The sequence below is a fragment of the Lynx canadensis genome, chromosome A1, assembly GCF_007474595.2.
Source record: "Lynx canadensis isolate LIC74 chromosome A1, mLynCan4.pri.v2, whole genome shotgun sequence".
Classification (NCBI taxonomy): Eukaryota; Metazoa; Chordata; class Mammalia; order Carnivora; family Felidae; genus Lynx; species Lynx canadensis.
Window position 1 is genome coordinate 81,714,820 of NC_044303.2, and position 13,515 is coordinate 81,728,334.

General features: G+C 47.5%; 1 protein-coding gene across 2 annotated transcripts in view; it reads right to left on the reverse strand.

Annotated features, from left to right (window-relative positions):
- TUBGCP3 (tubulin gamma complex associated protein 3) overlaps positions 1–13,515 on the reverse strand; it is a 76,031-nt gene that overhangs the window by 12,277 nt on the left and 50,239 nt on the right. For both annotated transcript variants that reach the window (XM_030314278.1, XM_030314288.1), the window contains exons 17-19: positions 9,865–10,000; positions 2,603–2,691; positions 2,350–2,481 (exon numbers count right to left, since the gene is read on the reverse strand). In XM_030314278.1, coding sequence (XP_030170138.1) covers positions 2,350–2,481; positions 2,603–2,691; positions 9,865–10,000 — 357 coding nt within the window. The remainder of the gene's footprint in view (positions 1–2,349; positions 2,482–2,602; positions 2,692–9,864; positions 10,001–13,515) is intronic.

Here is a 13,515-nt window from a genome sequence, read left to right on the forward strand (position 1 = left end):
ATGCTCTTTCTTCACTCAGGGTGCGAGGAGGACTCTGTCAGCAGTATGCCCGCACGGCACGGCCGCGACCGTGTGTTCTGGGCCACCATCAGTCGGCAGCAGAGTCGGGTGGGGTTCAGGTCCTTCCTTGGCAATGCAGAGGCGAGGATCATATGTGTGCACACCCGCAGGATGATACAGTATCAGAAAGCCTTACTTCTGACTAAGGGAGACACCAAAAATACACTGAATTTTCATAACAGATTGCTTGAATCTGTTCTAGATTGGGTTCCTTAAAAAACAAGACCTCTAGTGATTATTTTAAATCATCAAATTAAAAGTAAAACTAGGAGTGCCTAGGTGGCTCAGTCAGTTAAGCGTCCAACTCTGGCTCAGGTCACGATCTTACGGTTCGTGGGTTCGAGCCCCGCATCGGGCTCCATGCTGACAGCTCAGAGCCTGGAGCCTGCTTCTGATTCTGTGTCTCCCTCTCTCTCTGCCCCTCCCCTGCTCGTGCTCTGTCTCTCTCTCTCTCAAAAATAAATTTAAAAAGAAAAAATTAAAAACAACATTTTAAAGTAAAACCATCAGCAAAGGGGCCATTTCAAAAATGGACATTAAGGGGGCGCCTGGGTGGTGCAGTCGGTTAAGCGTCCGACTTCAGCCAGGTCACGATCTCGCGGTCCATGAGTTCGAGCCCCGCGTCGGGCTCTGGGCTGATGGCTCAGAGCCTGGAGCCTATTTCCGATTCTGTGTCTCCCTCTCTCTCTGCCCCTCCCCCGTTCATGCTCTGTCTCTCTCTGTCTCAAAAATAAATAAACGTTGAAAAAAAATTAAAAAAAAAAAAACACAAAAATGGACATTAAGTCTTTAGCGTACTGACTTCTTCACTGAAGGAGACATAGGACCAACTCACATGTGAACTTTCCACGACCACGAGAGAGTGTGTTACAGGTAAAACATTTTCTGCTTGGATTCTGCTCATGTCAGTGGGAATCTTCTGGAGGCAAGAGGTGTGACTGTTGCGTACGCGACTGTCCCGTGTGGCTGAAACCACACGCGGTCGGCCGCTGACTGCTCCTCACTCCCCACGTAGACTGAGGTCAGTGTGGGTGTAACCCTCAGGAGCTCACGCATTACACCTGCCCAAGCTCGATCTCTGTAATACACACAGAATGGCTCTGAACCATTCTGGACCTGACTTACACACAGGTCACTATCCGTCGTGCATCAGGCGCCACCATGATGGATGGTTTCCATCAATTATACCATTTACCCCCCACAGACCTATGTGAGAGAGACGAGCGTCACACCTGCTTGACACGACAGCGCTGTGCCCACACAGCACACACAGATGCACATCCGCAGACAGGCAGCATGCGTGCCGCCAAGCAGACAAGATGACCCCACGAGTGTCCGGGAGCTCAGCCGATAAAGACGAGGCTCACTAACAGTAACCAAGGACAAAAGGCTGCAGGCACACAGTTCTTACGTCACTCATCACACCCCAAGTGCTTTCAGTTACTTCTGTGCCATCGTTTCAACCCACTTACCCAAGCATGTGGGTAATCGACTCCCACCCAGGAGCACGTGAGCGCTGTGATACGCAGACGAAGGCGGTGTTCACCAGTGTGGCACACTAACACCTGCTTGCCCGGGGAACGCAGCTGCGCCCAGCGTGAGCCCCCAGAAGCACTGTGCTCCCCTCGGGGAGCTGCCGGCTTAGCCAGACGCGGCCCTCCACGAGCCCAAAGTCACACATTTAGTGTCAAAAACGCGCCTGACATTTTGACTCTTACATCAGAATAGATTTCCCCAGATGTCCGAACAAAATCACGACTCCAGAAGGTTCGGCCACGTGAACAGCCACTTTCGGAACAGGGGCCCACAGGGAAGCGATGCTAACAACCAAGCCAGGGCCGCGGAACACAAGCAACGCTTAGAGTTCATCTAGACAAATACTGTTTCCCGACTTGTGCAGCCAGAGGCTCGCTCCGTGAAGGCACACACAGGAAACACCACCGTCCCTAGAGAGCACGTGAAGGCACAGCCCCGTGCTCCGCACATCCTCACACCCTCTCCTGAACGTGGGCAGTTCCTACCGCTCGTGGTTCACCTGTGTCTTCCGAGCCCAAGAGCCCACGGGTGGGTGAGAGCCCACGGGTGGGTGTGAACACACACTTTACCAGTTTCATACACATTTCAGAGCGTGTTCTTATTGTAACTCTGCCCAGAAACGGTCAACCTTGAACTCCAAGTGATTAGTTACCACAATGTGGGCATCAGGCGATCTCTAAGATCTCCCTGGGACAGGAGCCCAACACGCAGGCCACACTACTGGTCTCTGTGTAAAGGGCATGTCCATCTTACTCTGGAGTCGGCGTCCAGCAGACAGCGGGAGATGATGGTGTCCAGGAACACCTCGTGTGCGGCGATGATGTGGTCCAGGTCCTGGGCCTGCTGCACCTTGTTCCAAAGCTCATCCCAAGAACACTCAAGCACCTAGGAAACAACAACGTGAGACTCAGGACGGAGGTCGTGTCTTCCTGGTGTAGGGTCTTTGACGAAACTCACCACATAAGACATCGTGACTTATTTAAACCAAAGGGTGCTCAGGAAGTACCTCGAATGTGATGTAGTACTGCATCTGGTGGATGAAATGGACCATCTCGGATGCCAGGATGTGGCAGTGGTGCAGCACCCCGGAGAACTCTGCAAGAGAGCCACAGAGCTGGTGTCACACACACAACACGCTCAAACGGCACACTTGCTCCCACCCGTTCATCTGCAATCACTTTCAAAAACAAACAATCGCTGGCTTTAACTCTTAGCCCCTTAAAACAGGGAACAGTCTTTCCATGGTCAACCTCCGTGCCATTCAAGCTACACAAGGGTTTAGCTAATGAACAGCATCACGTTACTTTACGTGACATAAGGACCTGATAAGGAACAGCACAAAACAAAATATTTGCATCTGAAAATTCAGTAGACAAGTTGCTTCACAAGTATGAATTCACGCTCAATGCCGTGGCTTCTTTACAACACGTGTGCTGCTGTTGCGTGAGACCTCGGGACTCCCAGCAATCTGGAGACAAAAGTGACATTTCCTGAAGGGCCCAAATAGGACCTCGTCACCTGAGAGACAGGTGAACTGGGAGGAGATGGGCCTGAGCCCAGACTCTGCTTCTGTTCTTTGCAAGATTATAAAGCCATCAAAAGGCTTGAAGGTCACCACAGAACAGCCGTTCTCTGCTCACACTTCCAATTTTTCATTCAAAGACTCCACCAGAGTACCAGAGCCACCATAATAGAGGGTTCAGTCAGAGATGAGACCATCAAAGGAATGGTTTAAGCACATTTATTTTTGTTTCCACCCCAAATGCCTTTAATTGCGTGGTTAAATAATCATCGCTGCACACAGTTATTCAAGAAACCATTCTTGTCCCTTTGTAAGACAGTAACGAGGAAGCGAAATAGGGACTTGTAGAGAAACAGTGGTGATGCATACTTTAGAAAACAATCCTTTCTCCAGGTTAAGGGGTATGGGACACGTGGGGACTGTGCTGGCTGGCGGAGACAGCAGGTCCCCTCAGAAGACGAGCCTGAGCGACAAGCCCCCTGATGTCTTCCCTGCCATCGGGAGCCTGCCGTCCGTGGCTGTGGTCAACGGTGTCGTAAAGAATAGGTAACACGAGGGGCGCCTGGGTGGCGCAGTCGGTTAAGCGTCCGACTTCAGCCAGGTCACGATCTCGCGGTCCATGAGTTCGAACCCCGCGTCAGGCTCTGGGCTGATGGCTCAGAGCCTGGAGCCTGTTTCCGATTCTGTGTCTCCCTCTCTCTCTGCCCCTCCCCCGTTCATGCTCTGTCTCTCTCTGTCCCAAAAATAAATAAACGTTGGAAAAAAAAAAAATAATAATAAAAGAATAGGTAACACGAGCCCCGAATGAAGAATGTACTTCTCCTAATAAAACTCTCAGAGGGGGCTAAGATGTCCCAACTCCCACTCCCAGCCCATTTACCTAAATTACTTTCAGCATAAAAGAGTATAATAAAAGGCTGTTGTAAGTACAACTCACCTGTGTCACGGGGGAAGCAAGCTTCTATTACAACTCCATCCTGGGCTTTGCCCCAGGGCTGTGAGGACAGGGATGGTGCTCCCTCCCCTGCAAGGCCAGGCAGTCTCCCCTGGACAGATGTGTACTCAGAACACCCGCAGCATGCAGACGCTCCTTTACACAGCATACGTGACAGCGAACAGGTCTCACTGTGACACCCAAACCTCTGGGTCTTCCCTCCAGCACAACTGCGCTGGGTCCAAACACGCCACTTTGCACGGAGCCAAGTGAAAGCCGTCTGCTTGTCTTTCAGCCTCGTGAGAAGGCATCTCTGTGTCCTGACATTCATTCCACAGAGAGTTTAACATCACTCATGGACTGCAGATTCCATGCCTGTCCTGACAGACGTGCATGAAGACGGTAAGCAGGCCCCAGATGTGCTACAGGAGTACAGAAATCCGTGTGGCCCATCTCATCACCTGCCCAAGTCAGTGTGCTACACGCAACGGGAAAATCTCAACTCAACAAACACGCGGGTGTCACTGCTCTCGTCTCTAGGTCTTGGGGCCCCCGAGGGTGCGCTGGGGTCCCATCCACTATCAATCCAGCAGTCCCTGGATAATGTGTTGGCTTTTATGTGCGCCTTATATGACTTTGCTAACGCATTCTACATGTCACATGTGGTCGCATAAACAAGGAACTCGGTCGGGCCTCACACAGCTGACAACACGGTGCCCTGCCCACCACTGCTGACTCCACTTCATGACACGGGGTGACCTGGTGCACAATTTCTCCACCGCCAATTAATCTACGAAAACCTCTCGTGTCTCGAGTCACGCTGGCGCCAACCTCAAATTCCTGGCTGTGGGCCTTGGCTAGTCATCCATGCTACCTGGAAACCCCGGGATCTCCGTGCCTTCCTGCCTTCCTCTGACACAGCGGCTTCCCGCCCACCACCTCTGCCCTGGAGCCCTCCCCCAGGAAGCTCCCAGAAGCTCCCATGGCACCCAAGGTCACCCCCACTCACACGGTCTACACCCTCATTTCTAGTTCAGATATGTCTCAGGTTGCGAATCAATTCAAACCAGATGTATCACGTAGATTCTTATAAGCACCTCACATTAACATGCCTAAAACTGAAGCATTACCCCCAAAGGTGCCCCCCCCAGCTCCAAACAGGGCCCAGTCACCCAGCCCTGCACCCAAGAGCTCCATCAAGTTCACGCACGTCCCCCTGACCCCAGCTGCTGTGTCCACCAGGCATCCAGCACAGCCACCCTCCTCACAGCACCATCACCAACCTCCAACGTCGCCTCTGATGCTCATTTTCATCATTGATGACATAGTGGCTTTCAGAACCAAACAAGTCCGAGCACGTCCCACACCCTTGAAAAGACATTTAAAGCATACTTAAGGGGCACCTGGGTGGCTCAGGTGGTTAAGCGTCCGACTTTGGCTCAAGTCATGATCTCAAGGTTCATGCGTTCAAGACCCACTCTGTGGGTCTTGCGCTCTGTGCTAACAGCTCAGAGCCTGCAGCCTGCTTCAGATTCTGTGTCTTCCTCTCTTCTCTCCCCTCCCCCGCCTGTGCACGCATGTGCATGTGTGTGCTCTCTCTCTCCTAACATTAAAATAAGTAAATTAAAAAAATAAATAAAACATAATTAAAATATAAATACTTGTGTTTTTATGATTGACCTACAAATAATCGCAAAAGCAAAGCAACATTCGTACCGAGGTCCAAAAAATACATAAACACAAGCATCTCCCAGTGAACTCATTTAAAAAAAAGCAGACAGTTTCCTGCACAAAATCTGGAATGAGGAGTCTCTCCTGTGGCTGATCACTCCTAACTCCTTGCTGCCCTCTACAGGTGCCTGAGGAACACAGAGTCTCATGAAACACCCTGCCCCAGGCTCCAGAAGGACTGGACAGTGTGCTGTGGGGGCATCTTCAGCGGGAAGCACCTTCGACAAGCATGCAGGGTCGTTAAAAATTACACCAAGTTTGTTTTTTTAAAAAGTACCCTAAAACAGTTTCTTCACAACTGCAAACCACCTCCTTCAACCTGCATTGATAACTGACACTACTATATTTAAAAGTGACTATCAAATTACCCATCTGATTAATTTCTCAAGGCTAAGGCTTCAAAGAGTGTTCCGAATCTCTACTCACCACAAAGGGCCTCCTGCAAACGCCATTTGCTGTCACCACGTCACCAGGAAGGTGGCAGTGACACCTGAACAAGTATCCACCCCCACCGGGGGCAGCACTGGTAAGTGCATTACACAGACCTGGAAGTAAGCACTGTCGACATCCCTCCCCCCATGAGGAAACTGAGGCAGGAGACAAGGAAGTCAGCTGTGGCCACAGCCTGGTGCTGAGGGACCGCGCACAAACCCGGGCAATGCCGCCCAGCAGAAGTCCGGCATTGAGAGCTGTTAATAAATGTGTAATTATTGAGGAGTACCTACTCATCAGCATATACAAAAATGATACACACAAAGAGAACCTCTAAGGAGAAAAATGCCTACTCGTTTTTTAAGTTATCATTTCTGCAGGTCTGGAACACTGTCAATCATCAGATGAACCATTATTGTATTAATCACCAAGAAAGAGAAACTACTACCAATTAAACTGGCAGAATGCCACAGCAGTCCTGTGGTGACAGGTCTCCCCCAAGGACCCCACCGCCTCTCCCACCTCCACCACCTTCAATTTCATTTCTTACAAGGACCAAGAAGGAGATCATTTTAATACCACCCTCTGGGGAGGGAGGGACCTCCATTCACTCTCTTCCCTCAACACCCAAAGGTTGAGAAGCGTACAAGCTCATTTGGACACCTGGGTGGCTCAGCCGGTTAAGCATCCAACTTCAGCTCAGGTCATGATCTCATGGTTCATGGGTTCAAGCCCTGCATCAGGCTCTGTGCTGACAACTCAGAGCCTGGAGCCTGCTTCAGATTCTGGGTCTCCCTCTCTCTCTGCCCTTCCCCTGCTCACTCTCTCTCTCTCTCTCTCTCTCGTAAAAATAAACATTAATTTTTTTTTAATTACAAGCTCATTTGACTGTATTTATCTATTTCATTTTGTTAGATATTACTTGAAACACAAATGGAGTTGCCATTAATTGTGATACTTTCTACATTAATTGAATCCAACAACAACAAAAAATCTCCATACCACTAGAACCAAATCTTTACATGATTTTGGTATCAACAATTGCCTTCTGTCCAGCTGAATGACAGATATATAAAAACAGGCATAAACATCTTGGTAGACACTATCAAGAACTCCTGTACTAAGCAAATCATTTTCTTTTTGTGTGGTTGGTTTTTTAAGTTTTTTTATTTTTTTTTAAGTAATCTTTACACCCAACACGGATGGGGCTTGAACCCACAACCCCGAGATCAAAAGTCACATGCTCCACTGAGCCAGCCAGGTGCCCCCTAAGCAAATCATTTTCAAGTGTAACTATTTACTCCAAAAAACTTATTTTAATAAATATTATTAAAGTATCTGGGATAACAATCAGTGATACTGTTCGTATGGACCAAGACAGCTCCACACACCATACATATATGCAAATCTCCAAAGGTGCTCCCAGAAGCACTTTCTGTAATCTTCTATAGTTCTGCCTCAGATTTATGACTGGTAAAATGTTTCTAGATTTGTTGTGTTAACAAGACTAACTAGCTGGGTGATTTCTGCTCGTTAAGTTGCCTGGACAGCAACAACTTTAAAATACTCTTTATAAATTAAAGTAAGAACATTACACCCCAACCGAGACATGAGCAAAAAACCAGTTTCCTAAAAGAAACACAATGACCAAGAAAGTGTTTAGTCATCAATAATTTAAAAAGCATTAAGTTAATTAAAACGAACTTCCATCTTCCCCTCTCGAATTGACAATTTGTTGGAACACAACACCCAACAGCAGCCAGCTAACAGGAACGCACACAACCGCCAGAGGACTGTGCCCCTCGAGATGCACCTCAACCTGGTGCCTGGCTCCTCAAGTCATGTGACCGTACGCGCCCACAGCTTAACTATCAGGATCGCTATTCATGAATGTGAAGTAAACTAAAATCCATCCCTGCTAACCCAGCTGTTCCTTCCCTCGGTTACCTAAAGAAACAGCCAGAGGCATATAATACAAGCAAATGGCGTTATTTACGTTAGTGGGAAAAAGTACAACTAAAGGGAGAAAAAATCGAATGGTATATTCACACGAGGCAAATGTTGCTATTAAAAAGATTGTAGAAGCTTCAGTGACAAGGAAAGGGTCAGTGAAGTAAGCTAACGCTAAGCTCTCCGAGATAGCACCGGTTATGTTAAAGTTATTGATTTTATAAAAGACAAGGTCTATTTTTTCCCACACTACCTTCAAGTAGAAAACAAAGCTCGCTGATTATTCAATACAAGAGAACAGCAAATTCATACAGACACTGGTGAGGTGATATTCAAACCACGAGCTAATACTTAGAACTGTCACAGAGCTCAGACTTCCCAGGGCTAAAAATAACAGACGCTTATTTTGAAACAGGGTGACAGGAACAAAGCGTCTGCCCTGCCTGGAGAGGATCTGAGTCGGGCACAGAGAGGTGACACCTGGGCACACACACGCGGCAGTGCCAGGCAGCCCCAGAGAAGGCACACGGCCGGCAAAGGGGTCAACCTGCCAGGGCGCACCCAACAGACTGTGTGAGTCACCCCAAGACAAAGCACGAGGTCGTGACACCAGGGGACGAGAGATAGGTGCAGAGCCAGGAGACAGGCAGGCCCTCTGAGTGACTGACGCCTCCTTCTGCCTCCTTCATGAAGAGCCAGCCGGCGAGGCAGCACACAGGTACTAGAAATAGCTGAAGGCAGTATCTCCTGTCCACAACCATTATGGTATTGACAAGAAAACGTTCCCTCTCACGTCCTTCTCGGCTACATCAGAGGGTCCTTATTATCAACCTATGAAGTGAGTCCGGAGGAAGCCAGGCCAGGAGCATAATCAGAGCGTCCTGATGCCCCTGGAAAAGGCCTGCTGTGTATACAGAAAGCAGGGACTCCCAGTAAAAACTGGCCACTCTGTCCACACAGTCAGGTACCCTCCAGGCCCCCGGCTTCCGGGGTGTCATTATCCTGGGACTTTGGGAGCTGCTCAAGGATCAGCCTTGACCTAGCAATCACGCAAAGGTCACATACACCTTTCTTCAAGCAACAGCTCCTTCTTCAATAATCACTTTCACCAAAGGGTTAAGAATCGCTCAGTGCTGTTTTTCCTTGGAGACACACTGTTGAAATACTTTCTCAAAGGTTTTGACCAAATGAATTTCAATATGAAAATTTCAAAATTATCGGTAACTACAGTTATTCAGTATTTGCAACATTAAAATAAACCCATCTAAATTTTACCACAGCTTTTAATTGTAAAATAATATAAAAAATTTTCATGTCACGGTTTATGAACCAGAACAAACATTAAAGTGATTCCCAAACAGACTTTAATCAAAACAATAAGTGAATTTTAAATGAGACAGTGGTTTATTAAATAGCTTTCCTTCCTGTAAAATAAACAAATAAATAAACATAGCTTTCCTTCCTTAAAAATTAAAAAAAAAAAAAAAAGTCCAGACATGAACAGCAGAGTGAGAACAAACGTAATTCTGAAAGAAATCTCGTGGTCTGAAAAAATCTAACTGGATTCAATTTTCTTTCTGATTTGCACCAAGTCAGGATGAGCAGTATCACAGATGAGCCTCCCACAGAAGCCCGCTCCAGAAGCACGGGGATGCGGGGCTGGCAGGGGAGCGGCCCCGACCTCCCCGGGCGGGTTTACCTGGCATGTTCCTCAGGAGCTTGGCATTGCACATGTGTCCCTTGCGGATGTCCGTGAGGATGTACTCCATCCGCTTTGCCCTCCAGAGGAAGTTAAACACCCTGAGGTAGTGGCTCATGCACTCCCGCGTGAACACCTGCGAAAAAAGGCACAGGACAGCTGACAGCACTCTGACCTACGGTGACCTAGGGACCCTCCTGTGACAACACAGCCTTTCTGACGCATCTTTTTTTTTTTTTAAGGCAAAAGAAGCCAGAGAACACACAATCAACTCTAATAAATCCAAGCATTACATAGGCAACTAATATAACACGTTTTAGGAAAGTATCATCAAATACAACCACGGTCACGACCTGTGTGCTAAGTAGTACGTGGGGCAAACTCACAAGGATAGAAGCAGATATTTTGGTACCAATTTTACAAACTGAAAGAGGCCTAAGGTCACAGAGCTAGTAAACAGTTTCTCGGGTCTTTTAAATGCTGCCTAAACCCAGTCAAAATGTGGGCTCTTAACCCCAACATAGCAGTGTCCTCCGCCCCAACCACCCGGACGGACACATGAGGCTGCTACATCTCAAGCCAGGTGGGCCTAGGAGAGTCTCCTGTCTGTCAAGAGGCCTCCGGGTTATCTTAACACAGGTATTTACTGCCTGTGGAGCCACTTCACTGCAAACGGACGGACGGTGGTCTCATACCCTGGGAGGATGGACCTATGGGCAGGGGCTAGGCGAGCTTCCCTCCCACGGGGACCACACTTAGCAAATAAGAACACAGGACACCTGGTTAAGTACAAATGTCAGATGAACCACAAAACATCGTCTAGGAAGTCTGTCCCGTGTGTACAGTAACAGGGTTTTCTGCAGATAGCGGTCAAACACATCTCGCACACCAACGTGTGCACAACAGACGTGGGTACGTTTACTTTTCCCAGTCCCTCGAGCTAGGATGCACTTCCCTGAGTCGGCAGCCCTCTCCCTGCAGTACAGAGAACTGGAAACACCCCTCCCTGGGGCCTCGGCTCCCAGCAGCTCTGCGCTGTGCATCCAGGAGCCAGGCTGGGCCCTGAATCACTGGTTTCTCACCCTGGAGCCCAGCCTCATTCACGCCCCGGGGCCATTCCTCATATCACTCCCAGACTGCTCCACACTCTCCTCTGGCCCAGACCCCACCTGGCCCTCAAGGACAAAGGCCACACACCCTTCCCTGGCCTCACCAATGTCCCTCTTCTCCAGACAGGACATTTATCACTGGACCCCTACAATCTGAGCATTTAGCTGTAGACTGCTTTACCTTTGTCTTCTTATTTTTGTGTATTCTTGGCTCATGTGTTATAAGGGCTGTTTATTCTTCTGTATGCCTTTTGTGCCAGTATTCAGCAGTGCTCAGTACTGACTGATGACTGTATGTGTCTATACTGGACTGGCTAGGAACTGTTCTGAATGGACTCTGAGACCAGTTAGGACTGTTTTGGGGATTATGTACTTTGCTGTGCTAACCACACTACTATGTCTGCAACTATAGAAATAAGGGGTGACTGGATTAAATAATTTTACAAATCAACCACAGAAACCCTTGCTATACAAACGCTGCCTTGTAGGGATCCTTTCAGTGCTGGCCTCCCAGAGCGCATTTCACGTGACCCAATTTACAAACATAGTTTAATCAGGATTTGTTAGGAACAGGCACTGTTTCAGAGAGACGCTCCTATATCCCATGGCGTTTACATGGGGAGATAACCCACGTTTAGTTTTGCCGTGTGCACCATCTTTTGGTTCACTGTGCACCAGGAAGTTTAGCAGAATACGAAATAAGCTTCTGATACGATATGAGCATACATAATAAATACAAAATAAGCATCTCACCTAACACCCTGGAGACCAAGTCAATGGATTTTATCCTGCCCAAGATCCCAGTGAGAAGATCACAGATAACCTCTCCACATCCTCCTTCACAGAATTAACAAGAAGCTAAAATTATACTATATTATATAAGATAAAATTATGTGACTAATATATGTACTCATTATAATTAAATTATACACAAAACTGGCAATCTCAATTAATGAGAATAGAAAGGGAATGGAGATAATACTGTAAATTTAATAGGGAAGAAGCAGAAAATCCATTTTCTTCCAAAATTCGACTCTGGAAGTGTATTTTTAAATAAAAGATTCCATTTAGCTAAAAATATAACAACCTGGGACATCAGCAAACCCCAGAACTGGAATAGCAAAACCGGACATGCAAGACCCCATCCCCCACATCCTGCGGCAGTCACAGGGCCCTGCGCCCACCCAGTGCGGCCTCCCAGGCACACCCTCCACCTGCTAGAATTGGCAGGTAAGTTAACACTTGTTAGCCATAGACAGAGATCCACCCCAAAGTTGTTTTTTTAAATAAATCTAGGATATAAATGTCTCTTGACCCTCTCAATTAGAGTTTACAAAAAGCTAAAATTTAAAAAATATACTGCATAACCAATTGTTTATATACAAGGTGTGCAATGTTTAACTTTGTATGCTTCATGAGTCTACACTATTGTGAAATAATTAACTGCATGTATGAGTACGTTCAATTTATCTAACATTCGAGGCACTCACGTTCTAGGAAATAACAAACACAAGGGCCTCTACTCTGGCATCTGTGGCAAAATGATATGAACGTAGTCAGTATTAACAAAGCAGACAATACAAAAGTTTCTGATTTAAATAATAATGTACACAACAGGATATTTTAACAAGTACTGGAAACTAGGATATAAGTCAAAGAAGAAAAAACTAATTTGAATATGACAAAAAATCAAATTTAAGAGCAGTTATGCATTTAAAATACAGTAGCTCTGATCTGGTACAGCTTACACACTAGGAATATGTGTGAAACACGCGCACCAGGAGCTTCTGGCTCATAGCAGACACAAGAGCCACATGTCCCAGGCACGGCTGCTGCCCCAAAGTGCGAGGCAGCTGCGCTGGTGCACCCTGGAAGGGCTGTGACTTACACCCGGAGATGTGGGAACAGCCATGGAGTCACACTCTGCAAGGACCGTCAAGGAGGATTTTCACAGCCAAACTACATTACTTCTTAACAAAATATTTTTCACAATAACTAAAAGAAACGCATGTTCTCCTTCAGTATTTCAGATATCAAATGACTGACATCACTCCAAAGAAGCGTCCTGGTCAAGGAGAACTGACTCCAAGCTGAAGAGAAAGCGGGCAGTTAAGGCAGGGCATTTGGGCCGCAGACAGCACGCAGAGGAGCCAGCCTCTCACGGTCTGGGAACCGGTACTTTGCTCCAAGCAGCACCAGCACCATGGACAGCAGCACCAGCACCATGGACAGCAGCACCTGCACCATGGACAGCAGCAGCATGGGCTGCTCCTGGGTCCCAGGGAACACTGAAGGTCAGACTTCATCTAAGTAGCGTTAAGTGTGACCTCTACAATGCACGTCCTAGTCTCTCTCTGTCTGTTCTGAATTCGCTACTGTGGTCTAAGGATTATGGGGTCCAACGAGCACTCCATTTACTACATGCCTGCTGAACCCTATCACGGAGCCAAAGGGTATTTGTAGGAATTCATAAAATACTAGAGCATTTCAGCACTCGTTAATGATTATCTAAGCCACACAGAATTGTGGCTTAGGTATTCCT